The sequence below is a fragment of the Elephantulus edwardii genome, unplaced genomic scaffold, assembly GCF_000299155.1.
Source record: "Elephantulus edwardii isolate Elephantulus edwardi_28Jun2011 unplaced genomic scaffold, EleEdw1.0 scaffold00065, whole genome shotgun sequence".
NCBI classification, from domain to species: Eukaryota; Metazoa; Chordata; class Mammalia; order Macroscelidea; family Macroscelididae; genus Elephantulus; species Elephantulus edwardii.
The window spans coordinates 1330218-1357588 of NW_006399815.1; the positions used below are offsets into that span (position 1 = coordinate 1330218).

The window sequence follows — 27371 nt, forward strand, 5'->3', positions numbered from 1 at the left end:
GTGGTGAAAACCGAGGCTCGAGGAGAAGAGGAGCCTTCTACCATACCTTGTTGTGTTATTGCTATGTACCGTCAAGTCAGACCCAACCCAGAGCTGACTCTCCTAGCAGATTTTCAGAGGCAATAAATTGCAGGAGAGGAGACTGCCTATCTTTCTCTGGCAGAGCAGTTGATTTGAACGGCATGCCTTTGGGTCTACCATACTTTTGTTGTTGTTGTTGTTGTGAGGTGCCACCGACTCAAGTAGCGATCCTGTGAACACGATCTGAATCCTGTCCTATCCTGTGCCATCCTCACAAACTCTGACACCCTCGAACTGCAGCAGTCACTTTGTCAATCCATCTGACTGAGGGTCTTGCTCTCCTTCGCTATCCCTCCACCTCTTCAAGGAATAGCCTCTCCTAGCAACTTGCCCAGAGTAAGTGAGATGAAACTTCTTGTCTGTGCCTCCAAGGAGCACTCTGGTTGCATCTTCCACAAGACCTATGTTTATTCTTCTGGCAGCCCGTGAGATAGTCCGCAATCTTCTCCAACACCACTGCTCAAAGGCATGTTGTTGGGTTGAGTACTATGGAGTGGGGACTGACCCATAGCTGACCGTCCAGTGGGTTTTCAGAGGCAGTTAATCGCCCAGGAGGAGATTGCCCATCCTCCCGAAGAGCAGTTGGTGGCCGCTCAAGGTGTAGGACCTTGAAATCCTAGTGCTCAGCCTCAACCAGCTCCACCACTAGGGTGCGGAACTCCTCTCCCTGAAGCCGAATCACACCTCCAAGCGTCTTCTCAGGGCCACAGCTCTGGTTCCCCACCCTCCCTGGAACACTGCTCGTCCTTTCTAGCCTCAGTTTCCCCGCCTGCGCCAATGCGGGGATAGGGGCGGTGAGTCTGGGAGCAGTGGGAGGATCAGCAGCGGGATTCCCCACAGGAAAGCCGCCCAAGCCTGGCCAGCCCGCTCCCCGCCCTCCCCGCTCCCGTAGGCTCCCAGTAGTTTAAAAAGACCCTGAACCAAAACAGTAGGCAGGATGCCTCCAGCCGGGAAGCGGCCCCAGCCCGGATTTCCCTCCCGGGTGGGGCGGCAGTGACTCACCCCCCTCCCTCTGTTCCCGTTTCCTTGTTTGCATTTCTCCTACTGGCCACGTGGCGGCCGGCGAGGACACTCACTGCCCGGACCCTGCGCCCTGGCACGCACCCTGGGGCAGCTCCCGCCCCTTAGGGTCTCTCCAGGCTCCCATTAGTGCCCGCCCCGGGGACCTGGGGGTCCCGACTCCACCCCTGACCCACGCCTGCCCCCTTCTCCTGCACGGCAGTCTCCTGCCGTGGGCGGGCGCCTCCTCCCCGCCCCCTCATCCCCGGAGGGAGGAGAAGAGGGCGGACGGCGCAGGGGGTGTGACAGCTCCCGCCCGGCCCGGTGCCAGCTGCAGCCTCACTTCAGAGCCTGTGCCAGCTGGCTCTTTAGTCTGGGACGGAGGCGGAGGCTCGGGGTGGCAGGTCGCTGTAGGGGGGCCTCACCCCCCGCCCCCTCCCCCCAAGCCCTATACCCACCCAAGAGGAACCTCTTTGCCCTGCGTTTTGCTGCCCTGGGAGCAGATCCAGCTAAGGAATTGTTCCTGTGCACTGCGCCTGGGACTTGCCCGTGCTCCTCCAGGTTCTCCCTATTAGAACTGAGGGTGGATCGCTGGGGGTCCCTCGGCATTTTGCCAGAGTTCTCACAGCTCTGTGAACTTGACAAAGAACATGAAGGTGGGTATGGTAGGGACAGGGTCGAGGAGGAGCCAAGAGCGCGGGAGAGGAAGCGGACACGGTGGGGAGTTTGGATGGGAGAGAGAGTGTTGGTCAGGGGTGAGGGAGGAGGGGAGAAGTGTTTGAGCTGAAACTGCGTTCAGGGGATCCAGTGAGTCAGTAGCCTCATGCTGGGAGATGGTGGACCATCTAACAGGGGCATAGGCAATGGAGCAGGGCCGAATGCCAAACAGGATTCAGAAGAAGGGCCCGCTTTTTTCTGGTAATCCAGCCAGGGACCCCTAAGTGCGCCAGACCAGCAGGCCCAGCAGAGGTCTTCCTGTCCCTCCCCCGGCACCTGGCAGGGCTGCAGCACCTCCGCCTGACGAGCCCAGAGGACTGGAAAGAAGTGGTTCTGCCTGGGGCAGTTGTGTCCTGGTCCAGCTGCCCCAGCCCCTGCCCCATGGCTGCCTGCCTTTCTTCCCGCGTCACAGGTGGGCTGGCCAGGTGAGAGCCGCTGGCAGGTGAGCTTGGCTGTGCAGGAGAAGCCCGCTCTGGGAGCATCGCCTGTGGGGAGCCTCCCAGACGTGGTGCCGGAGGGGACGCTGTTCAACATGGTGCTGAGGAGGATGTACCGACCCAGAAGCTGTTCCTACCAGCTGCTCCTGGAGCATCAGCGCCCCAGCCGCATCCAGGGGCTTCGCTGGGTGAGTACCCATCACCTGCTCGCCCACTGCAGGGCAAGGGGGCCCGGCCTAGAATGAAGACGGTCTGATTTTCTCTGGGGTCTTAGAGCAGCTTAGCTGAAATGTGTGTGGGTGGCTCACATGGCTGCAACGTGTGTGTCCATTGTGAAGGGGTGCCCAGTGCCTCCATTCGGGCATGGAGGTGAAAGGAAAGGAACTTGGTGATTTACTCCTCATTTCTGTGTACCAGGCATGGAGTTAGGCGGGAGTGGGACAGATGTGGGACATACTGGGGCCAGGTCAATGGGGGACAAGGTGAGCTTTGTTGTTGTTCTTACTATGTCACTGTAGAAACATTCTTTTTTCATGAGCCACTGAACTTAGCAGATTGTGCTTTGTGATCTTGGGGTGAATGGTCAGATGGACACTGCTTGACATCAGGCTTTACAGGAAACCAAGGAGAAACCTATCAGTCTGAGATCTGAAAAGAATGCTATCTATTCCTATATAGAAATTCCAAGAGAAAATGAAAGCTGTTTACAGCAGGAGAGTTTGAGGTTACATACAGAAAGGACTTACCAACTCTGATAAAAGTTAGCACTGGTGTGGAGTGGAAGAACATCATCTTCTTTGGAAAAAAAGGAAGGGGACATGAGAGCCTGTCAGATGTCTGCAGGCTAAAAATGTCTGAGTCAAGGACAAGATCAGGACAAGATACAGGATGGGGTTCTGGAGAAGTTTGGAGAATCTGAGATGACTGGAGCTCCTTTTGCCAGGGAACAGAATCTCTGGAGTTAGAGTTGGAAGATTGAAGGAGCGAGGGGTGGGGGGAGAACGGGGACAGAAAGAGAGGTGGAGGCTGCTGGGGCAGGGACAGTCAGGATCATAGCCTTAGGGTCCAAATCAACTGAGGAGTTGGAACAAGGCATCTGCCATCCCTAGCCCCTAGACTTAGGAACCTGGCTGGTGTGTGTACACTGTGGGACTGGGAGCTAGGGAGGCCAGGGGAGAGGGGTGCAATGATAAAAGTGTGCCTGGGTGAAGGGATGGACAGAAAGTAGGATGGGGGACAAATGTGGGAGAGTGTTTCACTTGCCAGCAAGTCCATTTGAATAGAATGATTACCACCTTCTCCATCCTTCCTCTTACCCAGCCCAGCTCCCAAAATATGAGGCTGAATTGAGAAAAACCTGAGGTCTAGGAGAGTAAAGAGTTTGCAGAAGAATTGGGATTGAGAGGGGGGTCCAGATGTCCAGCTTTTTGCCAGCCCCTTGATTCCTGAGTCTCCCTGATAAGGGCCTCTTGGGCTTGGGTCTTGCCTAAGATCGGGCTCTGGAGGGGCCGGGAAGCTGGTCTCTCCTGAGTTTAGCTGTCCCTGCCCTCCCATCCGGCTCTCTGGGTCACTGGCAACTGGCAGTAGCTACTGCTTGGAAGCAGTGGGCTGGAACCCTCCCTCCCTTCTTCCCTCTCAAGCTATAATTACTTGTGCATTTCCTGTCCCCTTCCCAGCTTCTAGAGGCTAGGTAGGGAGTGGGGGGAAGGTCAGGTGCCAGAACAATGAGGTCACTTGGAGGATCCCCTGGGATCCACATTCTGGGAGACAGTGGAGGAGGCCGCCTGGCTGTCTCCTAACTCCCTCCACTAACCCCCCAGAATACAAGGGCTGGAGAGTCCAGAGGGTGGAGGGGGGTGAAGGTTGCTAGACTATAAATGGGTTAAAGGTACAGAAACAAGACCTCTCCCTTGCTAGGTGGGAGGGCAAATGGTGGTTGATGAATAGAGGAAACGGAGATTTTCCAGGACTAGAGTCAGGCAGCCACACCTTCTCCTAATGGTCATTTCTGGGGGATGCAGGGCAAAGGGTGCACTTCTGCTTAAGAAACTCTAGGTAAATTTGGAGTTGCCCTTCCTACCTGGTGATGACACTTTTGATCCAAGAAAGGCTCACAGGAAACAGGTACACAGCAGAGAACATGGACACAGTCACCTATAGCTCCATATAGGGCGGGTGTTAGAAAAAGCCCTGAGCCCCAGGAGGATGGTGCTAGGCTGGGTATTAATCAGGTCCTAGCTTCTTTATAGAAAACCAAGAAGAAACCTATCAGTCTGAGATCTGAAAAGAATGCTATCTATTCCTGTATAGAAATTCCAAGAGAAAATGAAAGCTGGTTGCAGCAGGAGAGTTTGAGGTTACATACAGAAAGGACTTACCAATTCTGATAAAAGCACTGGTGTGGGGTGGAGGAACATCATCTTCTTTGGAAGAAAAGGAAGGGGACATGAGGTCCTGTCTGATGTCTAAGGGCTAAAAATGTCTGAGTCAAGGACAAGATCAGGGAGATCTGTCTTGGGTCCTGCTGGCTCAAGGAAGCCCCAGAGTGCTGCACTCTGAGTGGCAGTGTTGGGGGGAGTGGCTGTCCCCCAGCTCAGAAACTATGCTTTCATCTGATCTGCCCAAATATTAGCAGTAACTGATAGTTAGTCCTTTTGTCCCAGGTATTATGATGAGAGCTTTACCTTGATCATATTACATAATCCTTACAACAGTCCTGTGAGATAAGTCCAATGTCATCATCCCATCATCTAAAAGAGCTGAGAAGTAGAGGCACAGAGAGTTTAGATGACAGGTCCAGGATTTCACAGCTAAAAGGTAAAGCTTGTCTTCGATCCCAGGCAATTTGGCTGCAGGGTCCAAGTTCATAACCACTGTGGTGTGCTTCTCTCTTGCTGTAGCAACAACACTGACACCTTCAGGTGTCACCCCTTCCCCTGTTCCACCATGCACAGCCCTGGCCTGAGACCTAAGGGAACTGGTCTGACAGGTCCTCACGCGGCTGTCTGGCTCTGTGCCTGCTGCTCCAGCCGGGCTCTGACACTCAGCGACAGAGCAGGGTGGGTGGGGCAGGTCACCATGCTGGTGCCAGGGAGTACCTCCCCTTCCATCTTGAGCGCTTCCGGTCCAGAAAGGAGAAGAGGAGGTGGGCTAGGGCCTTTCCCTCCCGAAACCTCAACTCCTGCCACCTGCTTCTTCCCAGCCAAGAACCAGTAAGCGGACATTCTTGGTCTTCAGATCAAGAATGGGGCAGCGGATAGCACACACTTCTTGCACTGACTTCTGTTAATAGATGGCCATCTTGAAATGACAAAGTTTGGTCGAGTTACTGACATTTACAAGCAGTAACCATGAGCCAGAGACCATGCCAAGAGCTTTACGTTACTAATCGTTGGTGCGAAGTGCTTTACATTATTAACTCATTTGTGTCAAGTGCTTTACATTACTAACTCATTTGCTTTCCATAATAACCCTATGGGATAGTCACCGCTAACATCAGCTCCATTTACAGATGACAAAATTGAAGCCCCAGGTCACACAAACAGCAACAAGGTCTCACTGCCAGTTATAGAACAAGGATTTGAACCAAGGCCTCTGGCCTCTTTGGACATATTGTCAGGAGGGACCCGTCCTTGAAAAAAGACATCATGCTGGGAAAGGCAGAGGGTCAGCCAAAGAGAGGTAGACCCTCTAGGAGAGTCTGGCACCATGGCTATAACAACGGGTTCGTGCATGGTGCAGATCAGGAGAATGGCGCAGGGGCAAGGTTCCCTTCAGCTAGCTACAAGTTGTAGTCAACTCAACAGCATCTAACAACAATAATATATATCCTCAGTGCCTAGATGTTTGACCACTGGTCTTGAATAACCACCCGCTTCCCTGGAAAGTCGCATGCATGTGAATATCTAAGGACATGGGGTGGAGTTGAGAGTGGCTTAAGGAGTCTCTAGGTTACATAAATTGTTAAGCTTTCATTTCCTTACCAGAAAGTTGAAGAAGCCTACTTAATTTCCTTTGACTCAATGTTTTCCAAATTATTTTGTCCGTAGAATAGTCATAAGGGCAGAATGCCCCCACAGTCCTCTTCCATGGTGCGCGGTGGGAGGAACATATGGCTGGCACCCTGGCAAATGGTAGGGTGGGGTGGCTAAGAGCATGGGCTTTGGAATCACGCAGCACAGGTGTGAATCCTAGTGCCCCTGTTTGCCAGCTGTTGTGGCAGGTTATATAAGCTCTGAGCCGCCTTTTCTTTAGCTGTGAAATAGGATAAAAATACCTCCTTCCAGGCCTGGGAGCAGAGCTATGCAGTGGAACCTTAAATCTAAGCAGTTATGTGGCTGGATGAGTTGCTTCACCTTTCTAGACTTCTGTTTTCCTGGGTAGAAAAGGAAAGGCGCCTTCAGGACTCCCCTCCCAGCTCCCAGGGGCCGGAGCCCCCACTCTCTGGCCCTCACTCCCTGAGTAGGACAGGAAATGGTTTAAACTAGGCTTACAGATCTGTCCCATTGCCTGCCACCTCCCCTTCTGATGTGCCCTCTGGGGTATATAATACAGAAAGGGGAACAGTGCTGGAGCCTGGGTTGTGGGCACTGAAGGAAATTGGGGCAGGGAGTGGGGACACCTGGACACTTTACATGAACAACAAGTTATGAGCACTCGGGCACTATTTGTCCTGACACTGGGACCGGGCTGGGTAGCAGTTCTGTCCTTCCTCCCTCCCTAGCTCCTCCTCCTCCTCATTTCCTGTCATTAAGTCTCCAGGGCTTTGAGTCTGGCAGTGAGTTGGGCCTCATGACCTGGGCAGGGAGACCCTTGGGACACCTAGTGACTTCCGCCCAGCCCTGGCCAAGCGCCTAAGCACGCCAGACCTCAGGTCTCCGGGCACACAGCCGGAAAATGCTCGTGCCCAGGGGCCTGCCTGTCAGACCAGCAACGGGGGCTCTGGCCTCAGGCCTGGCTGTACCCTAGCTTCTTAGCAAGGTCTTTCTTTGTCAGGAACCTGAGGCAGATGAGGAAACATGAGAAAGGTTGCTGGTGAGGAAGTGAGGAGGAAGGGGAAAAGAGCAGGTGTGGTGGGTGGAGTGAGACCAAGAATGTGAGCCTGTCTGGGTCGGAATGTGAGTTTATCCATAGTGTCTGTCTCAAGAATGTGTGACTGAGTGAAGCAGGGAACTTCATCTCAAGACTTGTTTGCTCAGAAGTTAAAGAGAACAGACTTGCCCTGATGCTACGCACCTGATCCTGTTTGTGTAGGAGGAAATCACAGAGGTGGACACGCTTTGTAAACGGTAAAGTGCTCTGTCCTCAGAAGGGCTCACCGAGTGCAGGGCATTCTGTCCAGAGAACTGAAGGTTCCAGGCCTCAGGTGGCAGGTAAAGAAAGGTCTAAGGAGCTTTCATGGGAGACATTGCAGGGTGTATGGAGCACATGTGTGTTAACCGGCATTTCTACCATCACCCTGCCTCCCTGCCTATTGTGTTGTCGAGGCTTATTCACTCCCACAAGTTTATAGACCAACAGCATCTGAGTTGAAAGGGCCCTTCTAATAGGGCTCCACCCCGAGTCTCCCAGAAGAATAATAGCTAACATGTACAGGCAGTCCCTGGATTACAAACAAGTCCATTCCTAAGTCTGTTTTTAAGTCAGGTTTATACATAAATTGTAACAGGCAGGGTTTGTGTCTAATGTCAGATAGTCAAATGCTCGTTTCAAAATATAATACATGGTGTGTACCTTCCTGGGCCTAAAAAAGCATTAAAGAAACACTACCAGATATTCTAAAACATCTTGAACAAAATACTAATAATAGTTTAAAGTGAATCACAAAGCACTTCAAGTTTTTAATATGATAGGCTTTAGGGAGATTGGTTCATTACAATGAACTGTACATAAATTGGATGTTCGTAATCCAGGAACTGCTTGTTTACAGAAATTATGTACCCAGGAATGTGTTAGGCATTTTAAATATATGTTAACTCAGAATCCTTCCAGAAGCTTATGAGTAGATACTATTAGTGTTTGTTTCATAATCTTGATTTTGTAGATGAGGAAACTGAGGCAGGGAGAGGTTATGTCATTTGTTCACAGTTGCCCCACCAGCAGGGATTTGAATGAAGAAATCTGGCTTAAAAAAAAAAAATCAGCATTTTAAACTACCAGGAGCTCTGATGACTTAGTCGTTGGGGCGGTGGGGTGGTGGGGTGGAATGCACTGCTAACTCAAAGGTGGCCAGCTCAACTCCACCAGTGGCTCCGAGGGAGAAAACTGGGCATTCTCCTCCTGAGCAGTTTACAGCCTCTGAAAACTCACTGAAGGGTCAGCCATGAGTTGGCTCTGATTTAAAGGCAATGAAGTGAGTGAAGGAGGCCAAACTGGAGCCCACAGAGGGCGTGGATTGGCTGTGTTCCAGTGGTTGGTGGCAGAACCTGACTCAGGACTATGTAACCCCAGCTTGGGGGGGCAGATGTTCCTAGGTCTCCTCTGCTCCCTTCATGGCTTCTCATGAGTCTCCTTATCTCATGTTCTCATTCTGTTCAAGCTCCAGTTCATTCCCCTTCTGCACAGGCACAGCTTATCTGGGAGTCAGGGTACCCTTGAAATTCAGAGAGGCAGAACAAGGGTGCTCATCTGAGGGGATGCAGTGACTGGGTCTGGGGTGCAGGATGGGGTCTCAGGGTGGGGCAGGGGCTCAGAGGTGCTCACAGTTTGTTTCTTTGTTGAAGGAGTGGTTGAATGGGTGCATTTGGAGTTGGGTGCTAGGCCGGAAATGAGAGCGAGGGGGTGGGAAGTGGTTCGTTGAAGTGCACACTCTCCCCCACTGCCCTCAGACGCCGCTCACTGACAGCGAGGAGTCCCTGGACTTCAGCATGAGCCTGGAGCAGGTACAGGCCACGGGGGCTGAGCCGGGAGGGGTGGCAGGACCGAGGGGTGGCTGGAGGCCTGAACTGTGTGTCCTCCTCTCTGGAAGGCCTCCGCAGAGCGGGTGCTCAGGGCCGGGAAGCAGCTGCACAGGCACCTCCTGGCCACCTGCCCAAACCTCATCCGAGACCGGAAGTACCACCTCAGGCTCTACCGGTGAGTGGAGCCCCCGTCCAGCCTCCTCACCCACTGACATCACCCTCGGGTCTGTTCTCTCTCCCTTCCTCCTCTGTTTCACTCCGGCATCTGTGGTCTAGTTCTGCATCTAGCAGAACTGGGGTTGGGCCTACGTAGGTGCCTTTCTGAAGGAGAGTCCTTCCTTCTGTGCTTACAATCATCCTCCCTTTTGATTCTCCTTCCATGTGCCCCCTCCCACTCCTCCTAGGCAGTGCTGCTCTGGCCGGGAGCTGGTGGACGGGATCCTGGCCCTGGGGCTTGGGGTGCATTCGCGGAGCCAAGCCGTGGGCATCTGTCAGGTGTTGCTGGATGAAGGTGCCCTCTGCCATGGTGAGCCCGAGTCCAGGGTGGGCTACACAAAATTGAGGACAGGCGGGCAGTCCTGGGCAGCAGACATCAATGGGGGTGTAAGGGGAATTGACTCTGCAGTGGGTCATATCCCCACACAGCCTCAATGTCCCTCCTTCCCATGCCTGGGCCTTTGCCCTACAGTGAAACACGACTGGACCTTCCAGGACCGGGATGCTCAGTTCTACCGTTTTCCTGGGCCGGTACCGGAACCTGCAGGGCCCCATGAGATGGAGGATGAGCTGGTGGAGGCTGTGGCTCTGCTCTCCCAACGGGGGCCTGATGCCCTGCTCACAGTGGCCCTTCGAAAGTCGTGAGTTGGGGGCCCTGCACCCCTACCCCAGTTCCCACATAGTATTCAGGTTTCTCTTTGAGGGGATCCCTCGTTTTCCCCCGAGGGAAAGAAGACCTGAGTTATGGTCTTCATTCTGCCATCCACTCGCTATATGAGCTCTAGGCACCTGCCCCCCCCCCAAGTCCCTCTCCACCTCTATAAATAAGGGCATTGATTTCTGTGGAGCCTGTCCACCAAGAGGGTGGGCTTTAGAATCTGCAGGAAGGACTGGGTTCAAATTTCAGATCCTTCGGCTGTCAGCTAGGTGACCTTGGGCTTGTCCAGTACCGTCCTCTTTTGTGCAGCAAGGTTAGCAGCCCCCACGTCATAGGGCTGTTGTGAGGATGGAATGAAATAGTGCGTGTAAAGTGCTTAGCACAGTTCTGGATTGAGGTACACACTCACTAAAGGTTAGCTAAGTCTCCATGGAGGTGCCACCTGGCTCTGAGCCCATACTGGGTGTTAAATGGCTCCCCTGTCTGGCCCCGGGCCCCCAGTTTAGGACTGCCTTTCCATCCCTCCTCTGAGTGCCTTCCCTGTGCCCACAGCCCAGGTCAGCGCACAGACGAGGAGCTGGACCTCATCTTTGAGGAGCTGCTGCACATCAAGGCTGTGGCCCATCTCTCCAACTCGGTTAGCCCCTACCCCTGCCCACTGCAGTCTGGCCCAGGCGGCTTTTCTGGCTGTGGTGTCCCTCTCTGAGAGCCCAGCTGCTGGGCTGGAAGTCAGTTCCCCCCATATAGCTTCACATTTTACTTCTTTCTTGTTCTCAGCACCCCAGTGTAAAACCCCTTCTGGCTCTCTTAGACTGTCTCCCCCACCCTTTGCCTCCTGCCAAAACCCAGTGACGCATGCTTGACCTGGCTACCCCTCTGTACCCAGAATGCTCATGTCCTAACCTGGCCCCTATTCACTTGCACCCCTGACCTGCTTCTTCTCAATCCACAGGTGAAGCGGGAGTTAGCGGCAGTTCTGCTCTTTGAACCACACAGCAAGGCAGGGACTGTGTGTAAGTTGGACAGGGGACAGGGAGGGGCCTGGGCATGGGAAGAAGCCATGGAGGGGACTGAAGGGCTGTGCCTAATCTGTGCTTCTGTCAGTGTTCAGTCAGGGTGACAAGGGCACCTCATGGTACATTATCTGGAAGGGATCTGTCAACGTGGTGACACATGGCAAGGTGCATCTTCCCTCGCTCCCTCCCTCCACCACCCCTGGGATCCACTTCCTGGTGGGCTGTGACTTTATTGGTCACCCACACTATCTCCCATCCCACTTGTCTTCCCTGCCCTGGGTCTGTCCCCACAAGGGCTAGAAGTTAGGCTGGGCCATAACAAAGGGCCTGCTTGCAGGGGCTGGTGACTACTTTACACGAGGGAGACGACTTTGGACAGCTGGCGCTGGTAAACGACGCACCGCGGGCAGCCACCATCATCCTGCGGGAGGACAACTGCCATTTCCTCCGGGTGGACAAGCAAGACTTCAACCGTATCATCAAGGTGCCACTGCCGGGGCTGAGAGGGCAGAGGGCAGGAGATGGGGCATGCGGGAAGAGATCCTGTTAGAAGGAGAGGGCTAGGAGATAGGGAATGTGACAAGACAAGCAGGGTGGTGACACAGCATAAGGGTGTGAGGAAGCAGGAGACTTGAAGTAGTTACCTGGGGACATGCAGAGCCCGTGGGGCTTGGAGCACCAGGATCCCAGGGGCCCAGGGGAGACAGCGTCACGGCAGGTGAAATTCACCAAGGGAGTGCAGGCAGGAGAGGAGAGGTGCAGGGGGCGCTCAGTTGGGGAATGTACAGCTGAGGGTTGTGAAGGGGGATTGTTGGGAGACATATCCAGACTCATGAGTGTTGAATGGGGTAGAGGAAGGGCTAGAGGCCTGTGGGACTGTGAGTCTTAGGTCTGGAATGGCAGAGGTGGGAGGGCGGGCTCTAGCATGAAGGAGTCATCATGATGGACCTGCGTGTGTTGACTGTACACGGCTTGTTCTCCAGGATGTGGAAGCTAAGACCATGAGGCTGGAAGAGCACGGCAAAGTGGTGCTGGTGCTGGAGAGAGCCTCGCAGGGTGCAGCCGCTTCTCACCCAGCAACGCCGGGCAGGAACCGGTAACACACCCGCCATGCGTTCCCTCCTGCCCACCTTCTCACCTTCCATTCCCCAGTCTCCACTCCCTTCTGCCATGTCATACCCCTGCCCTCTGGCCACTTGGAGGTGGAGAGGCATCAAAGGGACACCACCTGAGTCAGCCAGTGAGTCAGGACAGAAGGCAGAGGGCAGGATAGATGACACAGGACCAGTGTGATGCAATTATTGATTGTCACCCCCGTGTGTGGGAGTAGCCAGAAGTGGCACAATGTTAACAACTGGCCATTTCTACTAGGTATACAGTAATGTCTGGCACCCCAGAGAAGATCCTAGAACTGCTGCTGGAAGCCATGCGGCCTGATTCTGGGGCACATGACCCAACAGGTAGGGGCAGGAGACACCCGGCTGGCTCCCATGCGCACATTGACTCATCGAGAGGTCAGCGCACCTGGGAGAGGGCCAGGCACCAGCATTGGACCTCATCAGGTGTTGGTGTCCTCAGGCTGGAGTGGGGAGCGTTGTCACAGGGGCTGGGATCACTGGCACCTCGCTCATGGTGGATGTGGGGGAAGGGTTTCCCAGGCTCCTGAAGGCTCCTCCTGTTCCTACCCTGCCCTGCAGAAATGTTCCTCAGTGACTTCCTCCTGACCCACAGTGTCTTCATGCCCAGCACCCAGCTCTGCGCTGCCCTCCTGCACCAATATCCTCTCAGCCCTAGAGTGGGGGAGTGTGTGGGGAGAGGATGGCATGCTGAACAGGGAGGTGGGAGCCTCCTGTGCATGACTCTGCTGGACCCTCTGACGCCCCAGGCTCTGGCTTGGCCCAGCCTGTCAGTGGCCCTGGGCAGCCTGCACCTCCCCTGCACCTCCGGGGGTTGTGATTTCCTTGACTGGTGCCCACCTTCCATGCGGAGCCTGCGGGAGGCAGTGAGCAAGAGCGCAGCACCTACATCTGCAACAAGAGGCAGCAGATCCTGCGGCTGGTCAGCCAGTGGGTGGCCCTGTATGGCCCCATGCTCCGCACTGACCCTGTGGCCACCAGCTTTCTCCAGGTACCTGGGAGTGCGGCAGGGCTGGACCAGCTGCCAGGGTGGATGTGGCCACAGTGAGCTCAGTGACTTGTCTTCTCACAGAAGCTCTCTGACCTGGTGAGCAGGGACGCCCGGCTTAGCAACCTGCTGAGGGAGCAGTGGCCAGAGAGGCGGCGCCACCACAGGTGATGGGACCTGAAAGTAAATAAGTGTGTGATATTGGTGACAGGCAGTAAAAGGGAGGGCTGAAAGCACCAATAGGAGGTCCTACACCTGACTTCTAGCCAGCCTGTGCCTCTGGGAGCCCTCACAAAGCTTTGCGCTCCTGGCACCGGAAGTGCATAGTCCAGGGCCATCCCTGAATACCCTGGCCTGTTCCCACTTATTTCCATGAGCTGTTCTTATCGAGTCCCTCACGTCATGCTTTGTCTGCTCTCATCCATCACGCCATCGTTTGTCCGTTCACACTCATATCCTGAGCTCACCGACCCTTCTCACTTCCTCCATTCCACCCATATTTATTACTGTGTGCCCTCAGTGCCTGTCCTGCCAGCCCCACCCAGTCAGCTTCCCAGAGCTGTCCTTCATCTTCCCAGCCTTTCCCAGGGAGACAACTGAGGTCTGGGGAGGGCTCACCCAGTCTGACAGCAAGTCCATTTCTCCTTCAGTAATTGTTTTTCCCCTGTTGACCTTGGAAAGTCGCAGAATCCAGGGGCCAGTCCGGCCCCTGGTTCCAGCGTGGTTCTTCCCAGCACCTCCTCCCCGATGTGTAATACGGAGCTGACCTCTGGACAGGGCAGAATAGGACCCTTCCAGCCCCCTGCCCCAATCTTGCATATACTTCTCTGCCCCTAGAGATACCTGTCCTCCTCTGACCTCCCTTTCGTCTGTCCACAGGTTGGAAAATGGCTGTGGGAATGCGTCTCCTCAGATGAAGGTATCCATCTGTACCAAGCAGCTTCTCATACCTCATACCCAGAGGCCTTCTCCCTCCATTCCTCTTGGACCACATGACCCTGGCCAGCTCCCACCCTGGGAGGCTGTGGTGGAGAGGTTCCCCAGAGATACACACCTTATGTGTGAGGATAGTGTTCTGGGTCAGGCTTTGAATGGAAGATGCTGTGATCTAAGACATAAAGCACAACTGTCTGAGCTAGCTGTCTCTGCTCTCTTCCCATCCTGCTCACCTCCTCTGATCCTCTGGCTCCTTCTGTTCTACAGGTGCAGCCCGTTACCACCTCAGGATCTTTATAACTGTCCCTTATCTGGGACTTCCTTTCACTGGCTTTTAGTTGGATCTTTCTTATCATTTTGATCTCAGCCAAAATCTTGGATGCTCAGAGAGGCCTCTGTGACTTCCCCATCCAGACCGCCCTCCCCTCACTCCCTCTCTCTTCTCCAAGGTGGTGGTGGTGTTATGTACTGACTCATAGCTGGCCCTCCAGTGAGTTTTCAGAGGTGGTAGATGCAGGAGAGGAGACTGCTCATCTTTCTCCCATGGTGCTTCCTAATCATCTGCCTTTGGGTCAGCAGTGCTGCTCTTCACCACTAGGCCACCAAAGCTCACTCTTCCATAAGCCTATGGTTTGCTTCAAACTATCACCACCTTGTGGCGTTATCTTCTTTATTTGCCTGCCTGCTTATTGTTTGTTGCTATGTGTTCATCAGAATGTTGGCTTCCTGAGCCTGCAGGAAGGTTCTTTTGTTCTTCCTGGCTTTCAGTTGATGCTCAGGAATCAGTGCTGGATGGCCTCGTGTGCAAGTTGCTGATGATGGTCTCAGGAGCGAAGGACCTACCGTTGCCCTAGTGGGGCTTACAGAGGGTCGAGGGACAGAGCTATCCAACAGTCTCATGATGGATGATGACAGAGGTCTCTGAAAGCAGAGAATGGGGAGAACTGACAAGGGACAGTGTCTGGTTCAGAGAAAGTATCCCCAGGAAGGTGACCCCTGGAGCTGAGAGGTTTGGTCTGAGGGTCAAGGAAGGCCAGAGGGAGAAAACTCGCCCACTTAGAGCCCTGGAGGTGGGAGAGCAAACAAGGTAGTGGAGCAGGTGGCAAAGGCAGGCAAGATTCAGAATGTGCAGAGCTCCAGCTGAGAACTATGGTGAGGGATTTGCCTGTTGTCTTAAGAGCAGAAATAGACATTGAAGGGGTTCGAGCTAAGGCTCTACACAATCTGATTTGTGTTTTGAGTAGACCAGCTGGACAGGCTGGACTTTATCCAGCAGACAATGATAGTCATTGAAGCTGTGATGGGACGCTTAACCTGAATCTGTTTAAACAGATTGGAGGAGGGGGGCCTGGAGGCACCTGAACAGTTGGACTATTGTGGAATGAAAGGAGTGAGATCTTACTGATAGGCAGAACTTGATGATAGCATGGGGTGAAGGGGACACTGGGAGACCCATTGTGAAGGAGAATCCATAGATCAGGGTGACAGGATCCTGGAGGCCAGAAGAATGGCTGGAAGAAGAAGTGACTTGTAGTCAGCATGAATAAATCTGATGTTATGCTTAGGTTGATGGATCCGGGAGGCATTTGAGGCCAGGATGTGGAAGGGCATCCAACACTGATGGTCTAGTTCTGAGTGATAGCTCCCTGTGAGGCTCTGTGGAAAGCTAACCGAGGAAAAGCAACCCAGCCTGACTCTAGAGGACCCTCACTCGAAAGCCAGATGGAGAAAGAGGGTCAGTGCAGCAGTTAGGAAGGGGGCAGTGAGCAGTCAGGCTGGGGTGCAGAGCCCAGGTGCTAGAGGCGCGTCCCACTCTGGCTCCTTCACCAGGAGAGGGTATCTGTGGGCACTGCTGCTGAGTCAGGAAGTGGGTTTTACAGGGCAGTTGATCAGCAGAGTGTGCTGGCTGAGATCACGGCCAGAGGCCGATTGGGATCCCAGCTCAGCCACTTAGCAGCCGTGTGGCCCTGGGCATGTTACTCAAACACCTTTATCGCATCTTTTTCATCCATAAAATGGCAATAATGATAGTACTTATGTCACAGGGTATTGGGGATCTTTAGATACTTAGAGCAAAGATTGGCACAGAGCAAAAGGTTGCTAGAAGGACAAAGAGGAAAAGCAGGTTGTCTGAGCTGTGTTTGCTTTAGGACGGCGCTGGGCTCAGAGAGTGGGGAGGGTGCACACATACCAGAGGGGCACAGCCTCATACACCCAGCCTCACCTTCAGACTGTTCTGTCTCCTCTGAGTGTGACCCCTCTGTCCCCCATCACACCTGCTGCCTTACCTGGGCTCTGGTTAACAATCATGCAGAGCCCTCTGGTGGTATGCATGTGGGCACAGCCCCTCTTACGCCAGCTACAAAGGTCCTCTCTGTGCCCTCCCCCTTACACTCCTTGGGGGGATTCTCCAAGTCTTACTGTCTCTTCCTCTAGGCTCGGAATGTGCCTGCTTGGCTCCCCAGCCAGGATGAGCTCCTCCCCAGCAGCAACTGTGCCATTCGAGTGGGGGACAAAGGTTCGTGGCCCAACCTGGGTGGGAGAGCCTGTCATCTGCTCTGTATTGCACCCCCTCCTGCAGTCACCCTGGGCCTCAGTGCTCCTGACCCACGGGAGGCACGCTGTTTTCCAGGGTCCCTGTCCTAGACTGCCATGCAGTGTGCTCCTGGTGCCCCTTCAGACTCAGGGCCTGCCTTACTGTGCAGCTTGTCCATCGTGCTTCTTCCTCACACCCCCCTCCTCTTCCTTGGGGTTCCTCCTCCCATGGCTCAGCCTGGTCCTCCTCTCCAGTCCCCTATGACATCTGCCGGCCAGACCACTCAGTCCTGACTCTGCATCTTCCTGTGACGGCCTCGGTGAGAGAGGTGATGGCAGCCTTAGCACAGGAAGACAGCTGGACCAAGGGGCAGGTGCTGGTGAAGGTCAACTCTGCAGGTGGTGAGTTGTGTGTCAGGGCAGGGCGGCTGTGAGGGACGGGGCCTCTCAGATCCACGTCCAGAGCCTTGGAATGAGCATCATCATTGTTCATTGTTTCCATCCTCATCAGCGTGAATGATGCTTGGCATTGATGGGAGGTTCATTATGTCTATTCAAAGTGCTTTACAAGTAGTGCTTAAGAGCTTTACTTGTATACCTGCACCTTTGTGCTCTTTGAAGAACTGTCTGTATGGAATCAAACTGACAACTCAAAAGGTGAGCTAGGAAGCTTGAGGGGCAGTGAGTTTATGTTAAAGGGGGGAGGAGCAGTTAGGAAAAGGAAGCCGAATGGTTGCACAACTTGAATGTAACTGACGTCACTGTGCACATAAATACTGTTGAAAGGGTATGTGTTTTTCTGTGTGTATTTCCTACAACAACAAAAAGAAATCATTAAAATAAAGCCAAAAACCTGAGCTCTAGTGTACACTGCCTGTGTTTGGTACCAGGCTTTTGCATCCTAATTTTGTGTCCTTGGGGAATGAGAGAACTAATCTTTTGCTTGTCTATATCATCACCTGTAAAGTAGGAGGAGTTATGAGGATTAAGGAAGTTAATGCAAAAAAAGTGTTTTATGATGGTTGTTGGCACATAGTCAGTACTACTCAAGTGTTGTTGTTATGTGTTGTCTAGTTGGAACTGATTCACAGTTGACCCGCCAGTGTGTTTTCAGAGGCTGTTGGTCTCACTAGAGGACATAGTACATCTTTCTCCATGGAGCAGCTGGTAGATCTGAACTGCAGCTCCTTACCACCAGGTCACCAGATCTGTGACTATCATCATCATCATCATCATACATATTTTTTTTTAAATCTCATGAGATACATCGTTTTATCTTATCTTCAGGCATGGAAAGTATCTCGAGAACAAGAAGCAGTTTGCCCAAGCTTACATAGTGAATGAGAGTATAAACTAGCCTTTGAATTTGGGTAGCTTTCATTCATTCATTCAATCAACCAACATTTTTCAGGGTCACTTGTGGCCCAGGCATTGTCTTGGGAAGATAGATCAACTTGATGGTTAAGAAAATAGCTTCCGGGCAAGCTCTGGTGGCCTAGTGGCAAGAAGCTGCACAGCAATCCCAGAGGGGCACGGTTCAAATCAACCAGATGCTCTGCTGGAGAAGGAGGGGCAATCTCCTCCTCTATCAGTCAGGTCTGATTTGACAGTACACACACACACACATACACACACAGTAAAAAAGAAAGAAAAAGAAAATAGCCTCTGGAATCCCAGACCTGTGTTGACATCCAAACAGTACTTTTTACTGTCTGTGTTGTTGTTGTTGTTTGGTGCTATTGAGAGTATGACTCACAGTGACCCTGTGAACAACAGACTGTCTGTGTTCTTCTGGACACATATCTTAACCTCTCTGAAGCTCAATTTCTTTGTGAAATGAGCACTATCATTGTGTGTATTTCATAGGACTGTGATGGTTATTAAAGAAGTGCTTTACACAAAGCGGTTAGCCCAGGCCTGGCACGAAGTCACTGCTCAGAGTCTGGTGGCCCTGAGGCTTAGTAACATCTGCTCTTGGAGGCCTGAGCCTTGGTGGTGTAGTCCACAGGGGGCTGCACTGCTAACTCGAAGGCTGAGTAAATCCAACAACTTCTCCTCTGGAGAAAGATGGGCAGTCTCCTCCGGTGTGGTTTACAGCTGTTGAAAACCTGCTGGAGGGTCAGCTATAAGAGAGTTGCAATGAGTTGAGCGGAGTGCAGAAGTGTTAAGGAGCTATGTTCATGTAGTGGTTAATATGCTTGGTTGCTAAACCCCAGATTGGTGCAGCCAACCTAAAGATACATGGTTCTAATCCACCAGCTGCTGTGCAGCAGAAAAATGGGCAGTGTCTTCCCATGATATTTACTGACTCTGAAAACCTGTTAGAGGGTCAGCTATGAGTTGATTTCAACTCAGTGGTACACAACAATAATAACAATAACTACCATGAAGATTGGCAGCCCCACAAACACTATGGGGCAGTTTTTCTATGTCCTATAGAATCACCATAGTGAAGATTTGAAGGCAATGGGTTTGCATGGGTCAGGGATTTTAGGATATTAAAAACTGCTGTTCTCTATGAAGGGCCCAACCCAAGCCTGACAGCTAGAGCCCAGGGTAGATGGGAATTAGGGAATTCAGGGAATAATAATAAGGGGTGGGGATGAGAAAAGACCTGTCAGGAAGTAAAGTGAGACTATGACATCAATAATGCTTCAGTGCTCTCTCGGTGGAAAGCATTGCCCTCTGGTGGCAACATAGTGAGTTGCAGTTGTCCAAGGTCAGTCTTTATTGAGATCCAACTATCAGGAACTCTGGTAGCCTGGTGGTCAGAAGCTATGCTATAATCCAAAGACACATGGTTCAAACCCACCATCTGCTCTGCAGGAGAAGGATGGGCAATCTCCTCCCATACAATTTAATGCCTCTGAAAACCCACTGGAGGGTCAGCTATGGGTCTGTACCAATTCTGTGACATACAACTATATGTCAGGCACTGGAGTTTTCCCCTTATTTTTAACTTTATTTTTATTGTTGGCACACGTACATATAGATAGAACCACAGCCATATAAGAAGAAAAAAAACCCAAACAAACCCCCCTGTACACAGAAATAAGGATATACTGAGATGTTAGCCACAGACTTTGGATGGTGAAACTACGGGCAAGTTTCTCTTCTACATTTCTGCAACTTAAGAATTTCTATACTGAACATATAGTTCATGTTTACAGTGGAACTATACAAGAGTGGATTGCCAGAATACTTTAACAAAGATCATTTAGAGTGAGGCAGAATATTTACCCTCAATCTCACAACTACCAACCACACAACTATTTTTAAAAACTGTTTTCCATGTTTCTTCCCATCTTTGACTCTCCTCTCCCTACTTATACACTATAGTAACCACAGCTCAGTGTGCAAAACAAGCTGAAGGAACCAGATCAAGATGTTAAAAGTAGTTGTTGGGAATATGGGTGAATTTTTTCTTGTACTTGATTGAATTTTCCAAGAATATGTCTTACATTTGTAATGGAAAAAAATACATACATAAACTTCATTATCAAAACACCAAAGACCATTCAAGGAATTTGAAACAAAATATTGAACCATAATCCAACCATACCAACACTAATTTGAATTATTTGCTGCAGTTCTTTTCACCTTAGACTTAAACATATATATTTAATTAATACTGATAGTTAAAATCATAAGCTGGTAAGCTAAGACAAGATGGAAGCAATATATCAAGATGTTAACAGCATTTGTTGGGCCAGGCACTGTATAGAACACTGATTTCCAGATTACTTTGATAGACATCCATGCCAATGCCAGTATTTATTACAAGCCTTCACCATATGTATTTGTCATTATGTACCATCTAGTTGGAACCAATTCATAGCTGACCTTTGTTTTCAGAGGCAGTAAACTCCACAAGAAGAGATTGCTAATCTTTCTCCCACAGAGCAGCTAGTGGATTCCAACTGCATACCTTTGAGTTCGCAGTGCAGCTCTCTAGCACTAGGCCACCAGAGCATCATATGTATATCTGCTTATAAATCACATACATATACTAAAAAAAATCATTGCCTTCGAGTTGGAATTGACTCATAGCTGAGCCTCTGGCGGGTTTCTGGGGCTGTGAATGACTCTTGAGGAGATGGCCTATTTTTTCCTGGTGAGCCTTGGGTGTGTTAGAACTACCAGAGGAGGGCTGTTTGTGTTAGCCCTGTACTTTCTCAGGGACTACATTACCAGAGCTCTCTATATTCTTTTTTATTATTATTATTTGTGTGTGTACCATCAAATCTGACTAGTACAGGAAGAGATTGCCCTCCTTCTCCAACAGAGCATCTGGTGGATTCGTACAGCGTACCTCTGGGATTGTAGTGCAGCTTCTTGCCACTAGGCCACCAGAGCTCCCTAAGAGCTCTCTATATTCTTGTTATGTACTATCGAGTCAGAACCAACTCATAGCTGACCCTTCAACATGTTTTCAGACTCAGTAAATCACATGGGAGGAGACTGCCCATCTTTCTTCTGTAGAGTTGTTGTTGGATTTGAACTAATAGCCTTTGGTTTGGAAGCTCAACTCCTTACCCACTAGGTCACCAGTATACACATATACTGCTACACTAATAATATTCAATTATAAAACTGCTTACAAGTCAGAACTACAGAAGAGATGAGAAAAGCAAATATAGGTAGAAAAGCAAAAATGTTTTCCTAAACACAGTGGTGGTTTTGTGTACTTTAGAAGCCACTGGCCTTGAAAATAGAGACTCAAACATGAATAAAACTCACAGTCCACAAGGAGCTGATGATAAGCAGTTTTCCATGCTTCGAAGTACTATTTAACATATCGTAAACTTTAAGCCACTTTTTGTATCAATGATGCTATTTTGTTTGTGGGCTAGTTCCATTTCCCTTTTACAGAGGAAGAAACTGAGGCTCAGGGAGGTTAGTCTTTTTGAGGTTGGCCTCTCCCCCTCAGAATCCTTTCACATCCTACTTGGGGACACCCCTGGGTGGGTTAGAGGAGTGGGCACACAAGCACTTGTGCCTGTGCATTTAGGTGACAGGGCATCTGTCTGTTCCAGAGCCCCGCACCCCCACCCCCACCCCAGCACAGCTTCCACTCTCTTGCAGATGCCATTGGCCTGCAGCCAGATGCTCGTGGAGTGGCCACCTCCCTGGGGCTCAATGAGCGCCTTTTTGTTGTCAACCCACAGGAAATGCATAAGCTGGTAAGGCCCAGGCAGGGTGCCAGGATGCAGAGAAGGACTCTGCTCTGGGATGTTGGAGAGATGTCCAGGGAGGGTTTCTGGGAAAAGAGAGGGGACCAGCCTTGGCTGCTGCAAGCTTTTAAAAGAGGAAGAAGTGGCCTCCATTGATGGCAGAACTCCAGAGATTGGTGGGAGGGTGATACCACAACTGAGAGAAAAAGAAGAATGAGGAATCTAGTTAAGGATTCCCCAGGGGCCAGGAATCCTGCAGGGAGGGGTCCCAGCATTGGGGAACCATCAGGAGATGCCTCCTTGGAGAGCTTCATCCTCAAGTGCTCCAACCTCTGAACTTGTAGTACCCCGCTCCCCCCAGCATTCCTCCCACTACAGAGCCCTCCCCACCCCATGCCTTTCCCTGGATTCCTCAGGCACCCCCTGAGCGCTCTCCCACCTGCAGACCCCACACCCCGAGCAGCTGGGGCCCACTGTGGGCTCTGCAGAGGGGCTGGACCTGGTGAGTGTCAAAGAGCTGGCGGGCCAGCTAACGGACCACGACTGGAGCCTCTTCAACAGCATCCACCAGGTACGGGAGGCCCCTGTCCAGGGCACATAGAGCTGGGAGTCCTAGAGGCTGAGGCTCACCTGGCAGCACTGAACTCTCGTGCCACCCCCCAGGTGGAGCTGATCCACTACGTGCTGGGCCCCCAGCACCTGCGGACCGTCACCACTGCCAACCTGGAGCGCTTCATGCGGCGCTTCAACGAGCTGCAGTACTGGGTAGCCACGGAGCTGTGTCTCTGTCCGGTGCCTGGCCTGCGGGCCCAGCTGCTCAGGAAGTTCATCAAGCTGGCTGCCCAGTGAGTGCTGGTGGAGGGTTGAAGGTGTGTCTGACCCAGAGGCCCTTGTTGTAAGCCTGCATTTTTGCTCAGCCTGCTGCCAAATCTGCCACCCCCTTTCTTCTCTGGCCCCTTGAGCATCTGCCTTCCCACCTCCACCAGCTTGGGTCCCTTGGGAGGACGCACTGCTCGGCTCTGTTTGAGCCCCAGGCCTGTTGTGGTCTGAAGGTGGAGGTGCTGTGGAGGACCTCCATAGCATCCTCTGAGGCACCTGGGTCTTCTCACAGCCTCAAAGAACAAAAGAATCTCAATTCCTTCTTTGCAATCATGTTCGGCCTCAGCAACTCGGCCATCAGCCGCCTGGCCCACACCTGGGAGGTAGGTGTGCTCTGGAAGTCAGTCTGGGAGAAGCCCCTACCCCTCCTAGGAGCCTTGGCTATGGGTGGGCTCCAATCACAGAACAGTGGTCACTCCTTCTGTCTCTCCTTTCAGAGGCTGCCCCACAAGGTCCGGAAGCTGTACTCAGCCCTGGAGAGGCTGTTGGTGAGTGCTGGGCCTCAGCAGGCCCTCTAGAAACCTAGACTCTTAGGTTCCCAGTTCACCTCCCCTGGGTGACATCCAGGGCATCCAACCCTGGCTCAGGCCTTGTTCCCTCTGGCCTGTGTGTTTGGGGAGCTTGCTAAGTTATGGTAGTATTAAGTATTATGATGAAAATTGCAGTGTATCATACGGTGTGTGTGAGGAATTACCTTCTTTGAATGTGTAAAGATCTGGACAGAATGTATGGAAGGGTGTACGGCTATGGTGTCTATGGTGCCAGGAAAGACCAGAGGACACTGGACTCCAGCTGCAGTGCCTGAAGCCTCAGAAAACAGGTCCTGGTATCAAGTACTCACTGTGTGCCAGAGCCTCAAGGGGCTTGTGGGCCTGTCTAATTCCTTCACTCCTCGAGTTGAAAGATTTGAAGCTTGGACAACGTTCCAGAGTGAGTCAGAGTTGAGGAGGTGTCTTTATCAGCCTCTAAAAGCTCCTGAAGAAAATGTTCACCTCAAAAACTATATATACATGGCTGGCTGGTCCTGTTGGATGATGGGGAGCCACATGGGACTCAAGATGTTTAGAAGAATTTGTTCACCAGAGACACACAAGGGACAAATAAGAAAAGGGGGAAAGGGAGCCTGATTTTCAGGAAGCCTGTGACTAACAGCCATGAAATGACTTTTGGGGGCTGATCTGAGGTCAGGAAGTTACATGCAGATTCTGGGCAGTTGCAGCCTTTCCAGTTGGTCCCACCCCTTGCCCCCTCTACAGAGTCTGTCTAGGTGAAAGCCCAGCCTGAGGAGATTCTCAGCTGAGTCTCTCCTCAAGGTGTGAAGATGGGCCACTCTTTGCCGACACTCTTTAGTTGGGTGTGTGATTGGTTGTGTAGTCCATGGTGCGTTATGGCGTACAGATCTGCCTTCTCTGATGGGCCTTCTTCCTCCTCAGGACCCCTCATGGAACCACCGAGTGTATCGACTAGCCCTCACCAAGCTGTCCCCTCCTGTCATTCCTTTCATGCCCCTCCTTCTCAAAGGTAACAGGGTCTGTTCCTGAGGGTTTACAGTGTGCCAGGGCCTTGGAGAGCACAGAGGTGAATTAATTATTTCATATGCTTGAAGAGAAGTTAAGACCTACAGACAGATTGTTGTGTATTGTTGTATACTGTTGAGTCAAAACCAACCCATAGCTCACCCTCCAGCGGGTTTTCAGAGGCAGTTAATTGCACAAGAAGAGATTTCTCATCCTTGTGTTGTGAGCAGCTGGTGGATTTGAACTGTGTGCTTTTGGGATTGCAGCGCAGCTTCTTACCACTAGGCCATCAGAGCCTACAGACAGATAATATAGAGATAATAATGATGTTAGTTGGATTATGATCTGTCTGAAACTTCTGAGATACAAGGAAATCACTCCAGGGAGAAAGGATCAAGAAGAGAGCAGTGTGGGGTAGCCCTCAACATTCCTGGGCTGAGGGAGAAGGAATTTGGGGACTTTTGAGAGAAAATTATCTACTTACAGACATGACCTTCATCCATGAGGGGAACCACACACTGGTAGAGAATCTCATCAATTTTGAGAAAATGGTAAGTTCCGGGCCGGTGGGTATTCCCCACTGGATTGGAAGACATAACTAATAGGGGTCGGAGATGTCCAAAATCTGCCAGTAATGTTATAGTTAGATATACTTATTTTAAAATAGTCCTCACCTTATCTACTGCCTGCCAGAGGGCCTGGTCTCTGCTGGGGTTGCTGAGGTAACAGCCTCAAGTACCTTCCTCTTCAATGAGAGCCCGTGGCAGCCCGATCCCTCTCAAAGCCATTCCTGGTCTCTTCTTCCCAGCGCCTGGCTTTCACTGGGCCTCTGTGTGTCTTGGGGCGAACAGACATGACTCATTTCTCAGGCCCCCTAGTCTTGGGGAACAGTGGTTGCACAGTGGTTCAGCACACAGTCACTGAGAGAGAGAGGTTGGATGTTAGCGCCCACTAGCTACTCTGTGGGAGAAAAAACTCAGTGATCTGTTTCTATAATGAGTACTGACTGGAGAACCCTCTAAGGCAGTTTCGCTCTGTCCTGTGGACTCAATGGCACTAACAATAGCAGTCCCTAGGGTGCCTTTTTCAAAGAGCTGGAATCCTCTGGTGCCCTCCAAGGGTAGGGCAGGGTTCTGCCCCTCAGGTCATACCTCACGCCCTTGTGTTGCCCACAGCGAATGATGGCGAGGGCCGTGCGGATGCTGCATCGCTGCCGGAGCCACAGCAATGGTGAGGCTGCGCTGGTGAGAGGTCTGCTCGGCCCAGTGGGAGCCTCTGCCCTTCAGCCCCACAAGGCTTGGCCCTGATCTCTTCTCTCCTCCTCCCCAGTGCCTCTCTCACCACTCAGAAGCCGCGTGTCCCACCTCCACGATGATGGCCAGGCTGCGAGGATCTCCACGTGTAAGTAAGGGTGATGGGGAACACTAGCCATGCTTAACCGTGGTACTCACCATGGACCAGCCACTTTGCACACGCAATGCTGGTAACACTTCACAACACCTCTGGGGGGAGGTGATATTATTTTCAGACTAAGACGAGAACACAAGCTTGAACTTCTAATTTACTCAAGGCCACACAATAAATGATGGAGGTGGGGTCCAAACTCTTCTTTCAGAATTATGTACAATTTTTTTTTAATAGGACCTCAGTTGTAAGTCCATAATCCCTGGTTCATATCACACTATCATTACTGGCCCTTCATTGCATATATAGGGAGCTCTGGTGGCCTAGGGGTAAGAAGCTGCAGTGCACTGCAATCCCAAAGGCACACTGTTCAAATCAACCATCTGCTCTACGGGAGAAGGATGGGCAGTCTCCTCCTGTGCAATTAACTGCCTCTGAAAACCCACTGGAGGGTTAGCTATGGATCAGTTCTGACACAATGGTACATAACAACTACAACAATAATATAATGAGCATCTATGTTCCACTAAGGAGCTCTGGGGGAGCATTAGTTAAATGGATTCAAATCTACCAGCTACTCTGCAAGAGAAAGATGGGCAGTCTCCTCTCATGCGATTAGCAGCCTCGGAAAACCTGCCCGAGGGTCAGCTATGTGTTGGTTCTGACTCAACAGCCCAGCACATAACAACAACAACAAAAACAACTTCCTGTAAAGTTTTACATCCTCAGAAACCTGTTGAAGGATTTCCACAATTGGAAAATAACTACAGATATGCATTTTGTTTAATTACCATATATCTATTATGCTTCAAAAATATTCTTTTATTTGAGTTTTGGTTTTTTTACATCTCTAGTAAAATCCTTATAAGCAGGATATTGAAAGAACTCTTATAACCCAATAATAACACAAAAAACCTTATAAAACCAAGTCTTTTCAAAGACATTTAACCATATACAAAATAAGAAAGTAGGGGAAAGTGGTGAAGTATTTTACAACTTTGATGAAAATGTATCAGTCAACAAATCCAATGAGTTCAACAAACTCCAAGGTTAAACACGCTCAGCCTATTTTAAGCAAGCGTAAACACAAATTATGATAGTCAATATGCTGAAAACAAAGAAAATCCTGAGACAACATTTTGGTTGTTTTTGAACTTTGTGAAAGGAGTATTATGCTCTGTGGAATCTTGGGGAGCTGTTTTTTTCAGAGTCTATGCTTTTAACCACCCAAATATGGGATAGGGGGGAGGCAGGAAGTGTCAAGGGGACGGGAGAGAAGGCAGGGTGGGGTCGGAGGGCAGAGGAGGTGTCTGTGCTCCTTGCAGGGGTGTGTCTCCACAGTACTGCCTCCCTGACCGCTCTCTCCCGCCAGGCTCGGAGCAGTCCCTGAGCACCCGGAGTCCAGCCAGCACCTGGGCTTATGTCCAGCAGCTGAAGGTCATTGACAACCAACGGGAACTCTCTCGCCTCTCCCGGGAGCTGGAGCCATGAGGGGCTGGGCTGGAGCAGGCGCTTCCCTCCAGGAAAGCCAGAGCAGGCCCAGGCCAAGGGGCCACAGGCTGGTCACAGCTGGACAGGGCTCTCCGAAGAGTGGACTCGAGGCCCTGGAGCGGGCAGCATGGTGGCAGCTGTCCCCTGTGATGACTGATGGCCGAGGAGGACCGTAGAATGGAACCGAGCTGGGGCTCAAGGCCAAGGAATGGGGGGCAATGAGGAGCTGGAGTGGGTGGGAGAGCAGAGCAGGCTCTGGGACTCTTCAATAGAGAGCTCTCTACACCA

General features: G+C 51.5%; 1 protein-coding gene across 2 annotated transcripts; it reads left to right on the forward strand.

The window, feature by feature from the left end:
* Nucleotides 1–1886: 1886 nt before the first annotated feature.
* Nucleotides 1887–27371, forward strand: RAPGEF3 (Rap guanine nucleotide exchange factor (GEF) 3). 2 transcript variants are annotated; one of them, XM_006888164.1, is made up of 27 exons: nucleotides 1887–2422; nucleotides 9062–9115; nucleotides 9202–9308; nucleotides 9538–9659; nucleotides 9822–9990; nucleotides 10560–10644; nucleotides 10960–11020; nucleotides 11112–11188; nucleotides 11361–11507; nucleotides 12007–12119; nucleotides 12395–12483; nucleotides 12721–12799; nucleotides 13000–13150; nucleotides 13232–13314; nucleotides 14027–14066; nucleotides 16520–16601; nucleotides 16874–17020; nucleotides 21704–21801; nucleotides 22238–22363; nucleotides 22456–22637; nucleotides 22904–22994; nucleotides 23109–23159; nucleotides 24105–24192; nucleotides 24675–24739; nucleotides 25364–25418; nucleotides 25518–25589; nucleotides 26965–27371. In XM_006888164.1, exons 1-27 carry the CDS (start codon nucleotides 2330–2332, stop codon nucleotides 27081–27083), a joined length of 2646 nt encoding a protein of 881 aa, XP_006888226.1. In that variant the 5' UTR covers nucleotides 1887–2329; the 3' UTR covers nucleotides 27084–27371. The 2 variants fall into 2 exon arrangements, with proteins under 2 accessions (XP_006888226.1, XP_006888227.1); XM_006888165.1 differs by lacking the exon at nucleotides 16874–17020 and having other exon boundaries at nucleotides 2216–2422; nucleotides 22958–22994; nucleotides 26965–27105.